Genomic DNA, 15723 nt, shown 5'->3' with positions numbered 1-15723 from the left:
ATTAGAATGAACTTTTCTCTTGAGAGTAATGATGTCTTCTGTGATCGTTACCTATATTTGCTTGACTTCTTGATTTAAATGGGGAATTTTTGTGGTGTAATGAAGTATCCTCCCTTTTCCTCAGGTTTTATGGCACTTGGACATCTTCCGACGTAGCTTTAGGCAGCTTACAACTCACAAATGCATGGGAGATTCCTGCATCTTTTGTGCTCTCAAGGTAAATACTTCAAACTTGTTTCTTCTCACTGTCATTAGGTTGCCAAATGATTGATATTGAGGTGGTTTGATTGTTCAGATTAATGCTAAAGAATTTGTTGCTACATTATCTGCCTCTGGTTTAGTGCAAAGGATAAGTATGATTAATTTTGCTTGCTTCAAAGAAATACTACTTGGTATTCTGTTTCTCTGAACCTTTTGCCCATACAACTCTATTTAATGTGATAGGGTACTATTTACATGTGCTCAGACTTTGAGTATTTATCTGAAAAACTAATACTAAATTTTCATTTTGAAAAAACAAACAACCAGCTGTTTTTCATGGAATTAACTATTGTCTATAAAAGCTAAATTTAGCAACAAACTGTTTCTATGAAGAAAAACCAGTACTAAAATTTTCCCATTTTCCCATTCCCTAATATTTCCCATTATCACATGTAATAGATTCTTTATATTGGTTCTATTTTAGTCTGACTCCAATTTTTTCATTTCTGAATAAAGTGAAACTGAGGATTCATTTAGAGACAAATAAAATGGTGTAATGTGAGAGAGTTCTGACTCAGAGATTTTAGGTAAGTTGCTAAAGAGAAAGAACTAGGATGTATAAAAGGCCCATTCTCCATCAGTTTTCCAACATGTATGCTCTCTGTTTTCTTGGTCCAGATATACAATGCATTATTTGTGGTTGGATGATGAAGCTTCTAGGGTCATTTTTCAGTCGCATGAAGTCTGAATCCTTGGTTTGTCACAAGGATGCTTGGTTGTGATCATTATTAACTTAGTTGTTTTTATATCTGAGAACAGGAATTATAACCAAAAAACTCCAGGGTTATTTCCTAGTTAAATTTGCAACAGCTGAGTCAAAACAATTTTTTGGCCAACATCAGTTTGAAGTTTTAGTCCACGGTAGGCTGATATCTCTGAAAAGAGATAACTGAGACTTCTGAACTTTTTGCCACTAGCGTCACAAATATCTTTTTTTTCTCTTTGTTTGCAACCATTATAGCTTAGTAAAATATAGAATATAAATTATTGAGGACTTCCTTGGCAGTCTAGTGGTTAAGATTACATGCTTCCACCACAGGGGACATGGGTTTGATCCCTGGTTGGGCAACTAAGATCCTCTGTACCTCTTAGTGCAGCAAAAAAACAAAAAAATAAATTAGGAAAGTAAATTATTGGTTAATTGAGTTTAAATATGAAATTTTAATGAAACCAGATTTTTTACAAGTTGTAACATTTCTGACTATATCCATTCAGACAGAAGTCCATTCAAAAAAGTATTTGGCTTGATTTTCTGAAAGGTACATTGACATTAAGTATCTTATTTTAGATAGACAAGAAACATAGTGGTCCTTTGGCCATCAAGTCCAAGGGAAGTCTGGTTCATGACATTAAAACCAAAAAAAACAGGGCAAGTTACTTGCTAGGGGTATCTGAATCCTGGGGAATACCTGGTAGGAGAATCTCCTACAGATAGAATTTCTACTGATAGATTTCTACAGATAGAAAACTCATATCTATACCAGGAAGAGATGATGGCACTTACATGACCCTCTGACATGCCTTTGATTAGTTAGGACTGTGCCCTATTCTTCACTGACCCAGACTGGACTCTGGAGAATTGGTTGTCACGGTCTTGTTATGTTTCATTTTCCAGAGGGACAAATTGTTACTTTAATATAAATCAATACAATTATATAAGTCAGATAAAGAAAACCAACCACCAGACCTTATGGGACACCTGAGACATCTGGTTTTTCAAGCTAGAGGGCCAGGGGTGTATCTTGAGAGTTTTTCAGAGAAGCAGTTGCTTATGATAGGTAAGTAAATGGGCTTAGTGAATCAAAGATTATGATTTAGGACTTTCTAGCTCTGAGGATGTGTTGGAATTCTGGTGCTTTCCTCATCAATCACATCATTGCCTGGTCTATCCATTAGATTTCTTTTCCTTCACTGATGCTTTTGCTATGTAAAGTGAAAGTTGCTCAGTTGTGTCTGGCTCTTTGTGACCCCATGGACTATATTGCTAAGTCACTTCAGTCGTGTCCGACTCTGTGCGACCCCATAGACGGCAGCCCACCAGGCTCCCCCGTCCCTGGGATTCTCCAGGCAAGAACACTGGAGTGGGTTGCCATTTCCTTCTCCAATGCATGAAAGTTAAAAGTGAAAGTGAAGTTGCTCAGTCGTGTCCGACTCTTAGCGACCCCATGAACTGCAGCCTACCAGGCTCCTTCGTCCATGGGATTTTCCAGGCAAGAGTACTGGAGTGGGGTGCCGTTACCTTCTCCATGGACTATATAGTCTATGGAATTCTCCAGGCCAGAATACTGGAGTGGGTAGCCTATCCCTTCTCCAGGGGATCTTCCCAACCCAGGAATCGAACTGGGGTCTCCTGCATTGAAGGCAGATTCTTTACCAAATGAGCTATCAAATTTGCTATATCGGAAGATTAAAAACTTGATTTTTTTTTTCGTAAAATGCTTTTCAATCCCTCAGTGCTAAATAAATGTTACATAATTAAGCTCTAGTTTGCACATACTTTGTTTTAGATGGCATTATTTGCATTAATTTAATTATTGTGCACTTAATTTGAAAATTAGAGTCTTAGATTTTCCAATAAATGTGCTTAGATAGTTGGTTATTTGTATAAACAAAAAGGAAATTAGATCCCCACTTCATATTATACCAAAAGTAAGAATTTCAGATGAATTAAGGACTAAAATGTGAGAAACAAAATTTTGTAAGTTTTAGAAGAAACTATAAGGGAGTATCAAGGCCTAAGTGATAGAGAGGATTTAATAAGTAAGTCATGAAAAATACAAAGCTAAAAAGTTTGACATATTTTACTATAGAAAATTCAAGAACTTCTGTTCATCAGGGGATTCCATAAAGACAGTAAATATACAGGGCTACAAATTGTGAGAAAATGTTTGCATTATATATAATCAACAAGGATTGGTATCTAGCATAGCACTTAGAGAACTCCCATGAAGAGTAAGTAAAAAATAAAATGAGTCAACAGAAAAACTAACAAAAGACATAAATAGGGACTTCCATGGTAGTCCAGTGTTTAAGACTCTGTGCCTGTGCTCCTAATGCAGGGGTAACAAGTTCAGTTCCTGGTTGGGAAGCTAAGATCCCACATGCCCAAACATGGCCCCCCCCAAAAAAATTTTTTTTTAAAAAGACATAAATAGACATTTCTCAGAATGGGAAAGCCAATTAACTTTAAAGGATATGAAAAAGGCTTACCCTCTTTAGTAATCTCAGGCAGTTCAGTTCAGTCACTTAGTCGTGTCCAACTCTTTGTGACCCCATGAATTGTAGCACGTCAGGCCTCCCTGTCCATTACCGACTCCTGGAGTCCACCCAAACCCATGTCCATAGAGTCGATGATGCCATGCAACTATCTCATCCTCTGTCATCCCCTTCTCTTCTTGCCCTCAATCTTTCCCAGCATCAGGGTCTTTTCCAGTGAGTCAGCTCTTCACATCAGGTGGCCAAAGTATTGGAGTTTCAGCCTCAACATCCATTTAGTAATCTAAGAAATGTTAATTAAACCATACCCTTCAGATAGTAGAAATTTAAAAGTTGGATAAAATTGTTACCTAAAAGGTAGAATAATGAGAATTTATGTACATTATTGATTGGAATATAAATTGATACCACTATTTAGGAAACCAAGTTGTCATTGCATTTGTCAAACAAAATTGAAGTAACAGGTATCCTGCTACTCAGTAACTCTACTCCTAGATATTCCCTGTAGAAAACTTCCTGTACATACACACCAGAAGATACATTAGAGGATATTTAAGGTAGTGTTTTCCTATGATGACAGAAAAATGGAAGCAACCCATTCCAACTATAGTGTAATGAATTAAAAATTATGGTTTATTCCCAGAGTAAAATACTATATAGTAGTGATAATGAATAGTTGGCAGCTACGTATATCAACTTAAATTAATCACAGAAACATTACAGACAGTCCTCGACTTATGATGGTTTGACTTATGATTGTTTTGACTTTATGATGATACGAAAGCGATATGCATTCAGTAGAAACCTTATTTTGCATTTTGATTTTTTTCTTGGGCTAGTGATGTGATATGATACTTTCTTGTGTTGCTGGGCAGCTATAATGAGCTGTCAGTCAACCACAGTCAGTCATTCCCTGTCAGCCACACAATCATAAGGTTAAACCAACCAATACAGTTATAACCATTCTGTACCCATACAACCATTCTATTTTTCACTTTCAGTATTCAGTAAATTAGATCAGATATTCACTTTACAACAAAGTAGGCTTTGTATTAGATTGTTTTGCCCAACTGTAGGCTAATGTAAATGTTCTGAGCATGTTGAAGGTAGGCTATGCAACCCACTCCAGTATTCTTGCCTGGAAAATCCCATGGACAGAGGAGCCTGGTGGGCTACAGTCCATGGGGTCACGAAGAGTTGGACACAACTGAGCGACTTCAGTTTCCCTTTTCACTTTCATGCATTGGAGAAGGAAATGGCAACCCACTCCAGTGTTTTGCCTGGAGAATCCCAGGGACGGCGGAGCCTGGTGGGCTGCCGTCTATGGGGTTGCACAGAGTCGGACACGGCTGAAGCGACTTAGCAGCAGCAGCAGCAGCAAGCTATGATATTTGGTAGATAAGTTACATATATTTTTGGTAGGTTTATTGGGATGTAATCCCATTGGTTTCCTAAGATGATTGGTTTCCTATCATCTCTAAGAGCAGTAGAGATGTAATCCCATTGAATGAAAAAAGCAAGTCACTGAAGACTGCTAAACTATGATTCCATTTATATACAAAGCAAAAACAGGCAGAACTAAATAACATATTGTTCAGGGATGCATACATATGATAAAACTGCAGAGAAAAAAGGAATGATTTTCACACAATTTGGGATAATGGTTACCTCTGGAACATGGAATGGAGAGGATATAATCAATTAGGGAGTCTCAAACTCAATTTTTCCATTTTTTTAAGTTGTGTGGTAAGCACATGGGGATTTATTATTCTTGGGTTGTATATACCCATCATGTTTGTTCTTTATTTGAATGATGATTTTTATTATAGAAAAATACAGCAATCTGGAAAGCCTAAAGTGTAGAGAGGGAAACAAAATAGTCTGTATTCCCTCACAGGCGTCTTTATTTCGCTTTATGCCTCCTTTCTGGTCTGTGATATTTCTAGTAATGTCTTTTTGCCCACCATTTTAGTAAAAAGAATACTCCCCCCGCCCCATCTCTAATATCTTCCTATTTGTTTGAACCTTAGACTGCCCTGGAGTGATATTTTGAAGTTACTCCCTTATAACCCTGGAGCGGCTTCCAATCGTCTGTTAAATCACTTTAAAAAGCAAGATTATAGACATGTAAAAAACTAATTTCGCACTTCCTTTCGCCTTCCTCTCCTTGCCAAGACTGTTTCAGCTACGACAGTAGACAGTGGCACATAGTGTGCCTGCTTCTTAGGTACGCGTTGCAGATGCCATTCACTCTGCTGCACCCCTTGTCACCCCAAACAATAGCATAATGATAAATAAAACAGTAACACATCCCTTTTGAATCAAACCACATCTACCTGTCAGGACTCTTAAGAATTTATCTTCTTTATGAAGTTTTAAAAATACTCTCTCTATGTAGCTCTGTGATTGACTTAAACAATGTTTGGCGTGGCTGAGTGGGTTTTGGGGAAGGTGGCCAGCTTTTCTTCTCTCTTGGTGCTATGCTCAGTGCCTGGACCTTAATATAAACACAGCTTTTCTGGGTTCATATAGTCTTTTAGTTGCCCTGCCTTCCTCCAGGTGATCTTCCCAACCTGGGGATCAAACTCAGGTCTCCCGCATTGCGGGCAGATGCTTTACTATCTGAGCCACTAGGGAAGCCCGAGTCTTGTAGTAGTTCTTGGTGTTTTTGTTACGGAGTTTGGGTATTGCCTTTTTCTTTCTCTCTTATATGCTCTCTCACTTTGTCCTGTTTCACAGATTTTCATATTGTGACATTTAGCCTCATAATTTTTTTAGTAGGTCCACTAATCTAAGCCTTCCTGCCTCATTTAATAAGGGAAGAGTGAGATATGCAGGGGTGGGGGTGGGGACAGGGAGGGGAGTCCATGATGGTAAAGGTCAGCTGTTGAAAGAGTGAAAGGCTAGGGTTCTGTCAGCATAGCAGTTTTACCGTATCCTGTGGTTAGGTTACATGTTAACTTTGTGGTGACCAGCGTGGGCATAATTCTATATTTTTTTCTCTGTGAGTATAATTGTAAATATTTTTCTATTTAAAAATTAGGGGAATATTTGATGAGGCCAGTAAGAATTCCTTTTTGCTGATACTTCATGACCTGTTTGCATTCTTTAGTGCTAAGTTTTATACATAAAATTCTTATTTCTTAGATTTTTTTTTAAAACAAGAGACTCCAGAATCCCTGAATTTGAAATTGTCTGCAAAACTTTCCAATTCTATAAAGTCAGAATTCTTTATGTTAGAGCATAATTGCTTATCTCTAGAACCTACTATTAAGGACAAAAAGAAACACAAACATGTTCCTCGATGAGTCAGAAGTTAGCCAACTTTCTCTTAATCTGATGTTTGGATGAAGGATTTGCCCTTCCAAGTCTGGCTGAAAGATATGTATCCCTGCTTTTTCTCCAGTTGTTCACTTTACCTAGCACCTTAAATATACATTTACTATTGGCCTTATGTGGATACATTTGGATCATGTCTTTATTTTGTTTTTTCTTTTGGTCTGTGAATGTCTGTCAGTAATCCTGTGTCTTACAACCTTCCCTGGTACACTAGGATATGTTGTGTCCAGTACTTTTTGGTGGTTTGTACACAAAACCACAGAAATGGACTAGTTTTGATAGTCTATTTCTTTTGGTCCTGTAGAATATACTGTTGGCTTTTTTTTTGGTGTTACTTGACATTAAGTCCCTAAAGTAATTGCAGCCTCGAAATCTTGCGTGCAAATTATTAATGAAGAATTTGTTAGTCTTTCTGCTTACTTTGAACCACGATGTCTTTCAACTCTGATTTAGCAAATAGAAGGGACTTGTGTGCTAATTACCCTGTCCCTTCTAAAACACCAAATTTATTCTCATCTAGTATTACTGACCTAAACCCTTGTCATGCCTACAGCCCAGAGCTCTTACTCATATCGAATCTGCTCGTACACCCTGGCCCCCAGGGTATGATTTTACTTTGGTGTTGGTTTATTTATTTATCTCTATCCAGAGGAGGAAATCCGTCCTCTGTACTTAGTATGCCACAAAGATTTTGTTCTCCTTCCAGGGATTGTACTAGAGGCTTTGCAGTGCCAGGATGTAGGACAGAGTGTTTTTTGTTATAGGCAAAGAAGAATGCTGCATTGATTGATTAAATCCAATAAATCTTCTCAATTAGTGAATTTTTTTTTTTAAGACTTAGTATAAGGCCTAAAAGCCTCAGAGTGGTGGTGATGATGGAGGTAGGGATGGAAGAAATGGGTTTTTGTATATTAAGGTGTCCTGGAATGTATAAGTCTATATCTGTAGAGCAGTAAGACTATTGTGAAGGAGCAGTAAAGTCTATGCTCTGCTGATTGCTCACTTGTTAACTGGGAGGAAATTTGAAGGTTAAGGGAACAAATCTCAATATTTTTTTATTTTGTACCATGTAGCTGTTACTATGCAGGGGACTGAAACATACACATACGGAGTAAAGTGGTATAAGGAATTACAGTCTGGTCATTTTTGTTTGTTTTTTCTGTAGATTTTAGGAAGGTCTTCATTGTCTTGTAGTCATTGCCACTATCAGAAAACAATAAACCCATTATCCTGGACTGACTGTGTAAACCAGGAAATTAGATTTCTGGTATGTTACCCAGAAATTTTAGCTCATAACAAACAGCCCTCACATAAGGAAGGTCCTTATGTCTAAGGCACATGTCTAAGTTGAACTTCATTGTTTTGCCTATTTGTGGAATATGACTGTATTTTTGTGATCTTTCTGTTAACCTTTCTTAGTCTTTTTTTTTTTTTTTTTTTTTAACTTTTTGGCCACACTGCACACATGGCATGCTAGATCCCTGACCAGGGGTGGAACCTGTGCCCCCTACAGTGGAAGCACAGATTCTTAACCGCTCGACCATTGGGGAAGTCCCTAACTTTTCTTAAAGTTGTATTAGTCTGTCCCTAAGTTTTCTGAGTTAATTTAACAATTGACATAACTTGGATAGTATAAAACTTAAGCTCTTATCCTTTGAAAAATTATATATGTGCGGCTGAGTCTCACTGCTGTCCACCTGAAACTATCACGGCCTTGTTAATTGGCTGTGCTGCTACTCCTCAGTCACTTCAGTCGTGTCCAACTCTTTGCGATCCTATGGACCGGAGCCCATGAGGCTCCTCTGTCCATGGGATTCTCCAGGCAAGAATACTGGAGTGGATTGCCATGCCCTCCTCTAGGGCATTCCTGACCCAGGAGTCGAACCTGCATCTCTTATGTCTTCTGCATTGGCAGGCAGGTTTTACCACTAGCATCACCTGTTAATTGGCTATACTCCAATATAAAGTTAAAAAAAAAAAAAAGCAAAAATGAAATTCTAGAGTTCAGAATTTTACATGATATTTCAAATAGAGAATATGACTACAGGGAAAAATATAGTAGATCACCATGATTCCTTCCTTTCCAGAGTTTATGGCAGAACCTGAAACTTATACAATCTCACAATCCTTGTGCTTGTCCAGAAGGGTTCCATTTTTTATTTCCCCATGGAGTAAATGGTTAGGATATTGATTCTCAAAATTTGATTTGAATTCTGTTGGTAATCTATATGGTCCTACATTTTTGATCTTGGCAAAAACTAGCAGATTGACTTATATTTTAGTTTAGTTTAGCTCAGTATTAGTTTATGGTTTCCCACTGAAAGCAGTACTATTCCCTGATGAATCTGGCCTATTTATGCCTCTGTGTCTACCTGTCCAGTGTCTTGAAGTCTTGGTATTTCTGTGTCTCTACCTTTGTGTGTATGTGGGTGTCTTTTTTGTATGAGTGGGAGGAATGAGGGTGAAAGGTAGTTTATGATGGTCTTTTACTTCACCACTGCAAGTCCAAGGTTTTAGATTATGAACTGAGTGCAAATAAAGCCCTAAACTCATGGGGAGAAAATGGTATTGATAACTGAATTTAATTTAAAGGAACTGAAATAGGATATGTGGTTAATTTTCTAATTAGGAAGTCCAGAGGCTATTTTAAGACATAAAGTTAAAGAATCCCAGGAGAGAAACTGGCCAGCTGTTCTCTGCCTCCCCCAGAGTTTGAGCAAGCGTTTCTGTTGAACTGACTGAATACCTTTTTCTAAGAGTGTGGTAGTAGTATTATGGTTATGTTTTAAACTAGAAGTGTTCTTACTTTTTTAGAGGCATCTCCTGAATATTTACAGATGGATAATGTCTGGTATTTGTTTCAAAATGATCTGGGAAAGGGGTGAGTGGGTGGGTGATATATATAGAATAAGCTTGGCCACAGGCCAATAATTGTTGAGAATGGATAATGGGTACAAGGAAATTTATTGTGCCATTTTGTCTAACCTGGTATGTTTGAACTTCTTTGCAATAAATGTTAAAAATCCAGTGTTACTGTTTTGGGTGCCAGAATGGTAAACATTTAAACATTCTTTCTCCTCTTGAAAGAAAACGTTCAACTTTCTTTTGAACACACAAAACTAGGATGAAATTTCTCTCTTTCAGCAGTCAGTGACCCACTAGGAGTAGCTCCTTTATCTTCCTTTCAAAGGATTGTGTTTACAAACATGCTCAATTGGCCATGTCTAGGTTTATGATTTATTTAGGTGTATGATTTCCAGGAGGTGTGGGGGAAAAAAAGATAGTTACAAGAGCCAAAATTATAGATTTGGGAAGCTCAAAGCAAGAAGAGAAATCCTGAGAATTGAGTTAGCAGCAGTGTGTAACATGCGTCATGCCTTTGTAGAAAATATTGCTGGACACCTCTCAGAGGTGAGTTGGACTGCCAACTAGGGCACTTTCCAAAAACCTTGGGTCCATAAAGCATCAAATTTAGTGACAGCCCTTTTCTTTGACCTGTATCTTCCCTACTCATGACTTCTTTTTGATACAGAGCTAGGACGTTCTGAGAGAGAAATAATCAGCTATTCCTTGCTTAAAGACAAAGTCTGTGTTTTAAGGGAAAGAAAAAAAATCTCAAGCAACAGCTGCATTTGTACATGCCAAAGTACAAAGACTTTCTGTCTTTATGGTGCTTTTATCTTATTTACATGGTTTTTACTAATCCAAATAATTATATGCTCATGTGGGTAGAATTGTTTTGCTCCTTGATCCAAGAGAGATGGGTGGGGAAGCACCTGCTTTTAGTCATTAAAGTCTTGTTGCTTTTGCACCGCATCCAGGAAAATAGTTAATAAACAAAAAGTAATTTGCCTTTTCCTGAGAATGAAAAGGAACACCTCTTTGGTTTCACTCTGTGAAGAAGAGCAGAGAGAAACCTCCAAGTTGGGTTTTCTATTTATTGAAATGAAACTGACAGGGACCCCACAGAGGAAAATGATTCCTGGGTTTTGGTTCTTCCTGCCCTCTCTCCCTCTCTGCCATAGAACTCAGCAACTGGAAGAATACCAGTTTTTGTTCCTTATTGGTGCTACCACCTGTTCTTATTGCTGAACTAAATGTTCTTGGCTTTCTTTGGTGTGAATAGGATCTCCCTCTGGGAAAGGTGGGAGGAGGGCGAAAAAGGGAACAGGAGAAGGCTCGTTCCAGCCTTGTGCTCCTGTGAGAGGGACACACAGGGGTTAGTGTGCTGCCCTAACAGAGGGGCTTTGTGCTCTAGCTTCTTCCAGAGCTGTGGCTCCACAGATGCACGCTGGGCAGGCTGAGGCTGCCTCATCCCTTATGCACATGCTTTTCCTAACAAGACCGATAATAGTTAAAATAAGAAAAGAAAGAATATGCAAGCAGAGGCTATTCTGAAAAGATATTCAGTGCGTATGGAGAAAGCTGTCTGTAACTAAGAGGTTAAAAACGAGTAGCATGGAGATGATGCCACTGAGCGCAAGAGCCAGATCTGTTGTTGCATATGCACCGTGGATGCAGGCAGAGCTCTGACTTTAAGTCTTTCTTTCCCTTGTTATCTAGGTCATGGGAAATCAGCCTCTTAAATACAAGCGGCAGAATAGAGAAGAGTTTCAACCTTCGTACCCAGATCTCAGAGACTGAGGAGGTAGCTCAAGGCAGAAGTATATCTGACTCAAGGCCTTTCTTCATAGGTCAGTGCAGGCAGTAACCTAAAATAACTCCCAAATAGAATGGTGATGATAATAACAGCAGTTAGATAGCACTTTCATACTGTCAGACTAAGATATAAGTATCTGTCTAAGATATAAGTATAAAGATAGATAATTTAGGTAATCCTTAAATAATCCTAGGAGGTAAATACTATTATTAATTCTCTTTTAGAAGAGAAAACTAAAGCCTAGAGGAGTTAAGTAACTTGTTCAAGGTCATATAGATGATAAATAATAGGGCTGGGATTTTGAACACAAATAGTATGGTTCCACAGTCCATACTATTATGCTATTATGCTATGCCATCTCTCCATGGAGCTCTGTCCTTTCTCAAATAGGGTCATCGGAGCCATAAAGTATTTTGAGTGGCCATTTTCTTAATTCTCTCTAGGATGGTAACATAACTAGTACTGTGTGTAGGAGAGAAGTTAATTCATTAGGAGCTGTTGATGCCTTCGAGTATTAAGACTTAATTCTTGAGGAAACCCAGTTGAGAAACACTAAAGGGGCTGTAGTTTGCATTCGTTGTGTTTGTACAGAACTGTCCTGAAACTAATTTTGTATTGGTTTGTTTTGGAACTGATTGTGGGCTCTGAACAAAGGACCAAACCTTATCCATCCCTTGCCCAAGAGCATTGATGCCTTACCATTAATGATTGAGAAGAATGACAGGTGGGAATATGATAGCGCTTACCAAGTTTGGCCATGCTCAAGTGACTCTCTTTCATTATATCATTAAGTGTTCAGATCACCATATGTAGAAGCAGTCACTACTTCTTTTCTTACTTTCCTTGTCCTTTTTTCTTCACATTTTCCCAAGTTTCAAAATACCATTGGTCACTTGGTCGGTATCCAGTTGCCCTCTGGGAGTGTTTAAATGTGTTGGCCGGTATCCACTTGCCGCTGGGAGTGTTAACTGTGGACCTAGACCTTTTCTTTTGGTCTAGTTTAAGGGGTCACTGATAGATGTTCTTTCACTTCCAGCAACAAATTATGGAAGATCTTTCTCTGCCTTTACCTGATCTTATAATAGACTTTTTAAAACTTTCTAGGTCAGTCCAAAATAACTTAAAAGTAATTATAAGAGACCTCTGCCCCCAACTCCATGCTTGTTAAATAATACTAAATATAGTTTGTTGGTACTGCCTCCTTCATATCATAGACTTGTTTATAGGCAAATAATAGCCAGGTACAAGGTAAATTGTTCCCAAGTTATTATAGGGATAGATGTTCAATGTGTATGAGGTGGAATGATGATATTAAGAAAATAGTATGAAGAAAACAGTTCCTACTTGAAATTAGAAGAATGAGGTTTAGTCCCATTTTGCTTGAACTGGTTATATTACTTTAAAAATTTTCACTCAGAAAGTTGATTCTTCATCTGCTTAAAAAGAGTAGGGACTTAATGTTTTCCCTTAATAAGATCTACTCATATAAAATCATACATTCATTTAAAACTAGATTTTTTAAAATTAAAAAAAAACGTTTAAAATTTATTTATATACTGTCTTAGCCACACTGGGTCCTCATTGTTGTGTGGTTCTCTGTCCCGTGACAGCGAGAGGGGTTGCTCTCCAGTTGCAGTGTGAAGGCTTCTCAGCACGGTGGCCTCTCTTGTTGCGGAGCGCAGGCTCTGGGGAGTGTGGGCTTCAGTAGTTGTGGCGCTCAGGCTCGGCAGTTGTGGTTTCCTGGCTATAGAGCCAGCCTCAGTAGCTGTGGCGCACAAGCTTAGTTTCCATGCAACATGTGGGACCTTCCCAGGTCAGGGATCAAACCTTTGTCTCCTGTATTGGCAGGTGGATTCTTTACCACTGAGCCACCAGGGAAGCCCAAAAACTAATTGTTGATAGCCTTTACATGCCAGTACTATTCTTGGTGCTGGAGTATAGCAAGGAATTAAAGGATAGAAATTTCTGACTTCATATTCTAGGGAGTGCATTTAGACAATAAATAAATAAAATACATGGAATGACTGTTGGTAACAAGTGCCATAGGGAAAGTTAAAACAGATAAACGTGGGAGGTTTAGAAAAAGTGGGGGAAGCTTGCTGTTTTAAATAGAGTGATCAAGGAATACTATATTGAGAAAGTAATGTTTGGATAAAAATCTGAAGGGAATGAGTGACTGAGGTACTGCAAGTAAAGTGTCGAGTAAAATGAGGACCAAGAATAGCCATTTTAGGTTGGTGGGACCTCTTACTGTTAGCTCACGTAGGTAGGTTGATAAAAGTGGTCTCATTTCTGGTCTCATTTGTAAGTCTGAAAAATAACCCTGGATTTTTTTTTTTTATGTGAATAATTACTAACAAGGATTTCAGGAGAGAGACCTTCTTTTTCATGTTGATATGTCACTCACTGTTGGGGGAGTAGTTTATCTGGGTGGCTTAGTGTGGATCTGGGCCATGTAATGTCAGCGAACACATTCTAATCTCCGGGCGGAGGGTCTAATACCACTGGGGAAGACACCTCAAGCCAGGTGCCACTGTTGCCACTCTCTGTTTCCATTCTCTGCATATCACATTAATCATTGTTTCAAATACAGGTAAAGATGGAGAAGGCAGATACATTTAGTTACACCAAAATAAAAAACTGCTTTGCTTGAAAGATACCAGAAGACTAGAAGAAGGTATTTGCTATAAGTAGTACTCACAGAAGACCCAGAAAAACTGAGGCAGTTAGAAAGACTAAAATTAACCAGTTTGACTATATTAATTGCTGACAAGGATACGGGGCAATTTATTTATATTCAGGCACTGGTAGAAGTTTAAGTTGCCATAATCTCTTTATAATAGCAAAAAAGTGGAGACTGCCAAAATTTCTGTCAATTAAAAAATGATAAATAGATGTGCTAGAGTAACCTGATGTAATGCCATACAGCAAGGAGAAGGGGTGAAATGTGTGGATAACCTCAAAAATAATGCTGAATTTTTTTTAAAAAAGTAAAATTCAGTGTGATACTTGTTACATAAACAAAGAAGCTGTACACACAAGCATACTATATGTTATTGAGAGATAAATATACACACACACTTAAAAATAAAAACAAAAGATTGTGCTGTGCTGTGAACTCATGATAGTGAGTGACTGGGCTTAAAGGGGACTTTAGCTTTATCTGCAGATTAGAAGTAAACATGATAGAATGTTTATTTCTGAGTGTTAGACATGTACGTATTTGTTATATTATTCCTTTTACTTTTGGGTAATTTTCTAGTAGCTAAACAGTTTAAAAGAATAGGGCCAGATTTCATAGGATGAGTCACCAGAGAATAATTAGCCAGTTTATTGACCTATAATTTATCTTTATTTACTATAGACCATTTATCTCTTTATATATCAGAGGAAATGAGGTAACTGCATTTCTTTAACGCATGACAACAGTCTCTCCTAATGTGTCCTTAATGGTATATCACACTCAGATGGAAGAGCAAGGATCCTTATGAGCGCATGTCATGCCCATTCCTATGAATCTTGTTTTTTACTTTTTTTATTACTTACTGCAGGCATATCAACTCCTGGAAGGTACATTTGGTTCCACAGCCAGAAGCATGGAGATGCTAGCCTGGCCGACTGGGATGCATAGAAGCTGAGTAACAGCACTGTGCTTTTCCCCTTGTCTAACCTCTTCTCCACAGGGAATCTTTAACCAGTTTCAGTGCAGTAGTGAAAAAGTGCTTCCATCTGACGCTCTCCGCAGTGCTCTGGCAAAGACTTTTCAGGATGAGCAGCGTTTCCAGCTGGGAATTATGGATGATGCCGCGGAGTGCTTTGTAAGTGCTGGCCCCTGGCCCTCTTTGATACGGGGTGAGTCTGTGGATGGTCTCTGTCAGGGACTTGCTACTTTACTGTGGTATTTACTGTATTCCTCATCTCTACAGCTAGCACTAGAATTTCCCTGGTTTCTCAGAGCTCTAAGTTGTCTCTGCTGAGTATGAATTCATTCTCAGTGTGAATTGTGGGTTTATTCTTTTTCCTTCAGGCTTAGGGTCATTTCGTGCTTGCCATTGCACAGAACAGTAGCTCTCACCTTCAGAGGAGACAAGGCTCGTTATATAAATATAAATTGCTGGGTCCTACTCTCTTGAGTTTCTGATTTGGTAGGTTTGGAGTAGGGCCCAAGAATATCTGAAACAAGTTCCTAGGTGAGCTAATCCTGATACTCCTGGTCTGGGGAACCACACTTTGAGAGCTCCTGCATT

General features: G+C 38.5%; 1 protein-coding gene across 13 annotated transcripts in view; it reads left to right on the top strand.

Annotated features, from left to right (window-relative positions):
* Positions 1-15723, top strand: part of USP54 (ubiquitin specific peptidase 54) — a 130009-nt gene that overhangs the window by 70450 nt on the left and 43836 nt on the right. For 12 of the 13 annotated variants that reach the window (XM_070781921.1, XM_070781922.1, XM_070781914.1 and 9 more), the window contains 2 exons: positions 125-217; positions 15160-15294. In XM_070781921.1, coding sequence (XP_070638022.1) covers positions 125-217; positions 15160-15294 — 228 coding nt within the window. Of the gene's footprint in view, positions 1-124; positions 218-11379; positions 11511-15159; positions 15295-15723 lie in introns of those variants that run through there. The other variant, XM_070781925.1, reaches the window with a different exon arrangement.

Source organism: Bos indicus, chromosome 28 (genome assembly GCF_029378745.1).
Source record: "Bos indicus isolate NIAB-ARS_2022 breed Sahiwal x Tharparkar chromosome 28, NIAB-ARS_B.indTharparkar_mat_pri_1.0, whole genome shotgun sequence".
NCBI classification, from domain to species: domain Eukaryota; kingdom Metazoa; phylum Chordata; class Mammalia; order Artiodactyla; family Bovidae; genus Bos; species Bos indicus.
This window is presented reverse-complemented; position numbering and strand designations above follow the sequence as displayed.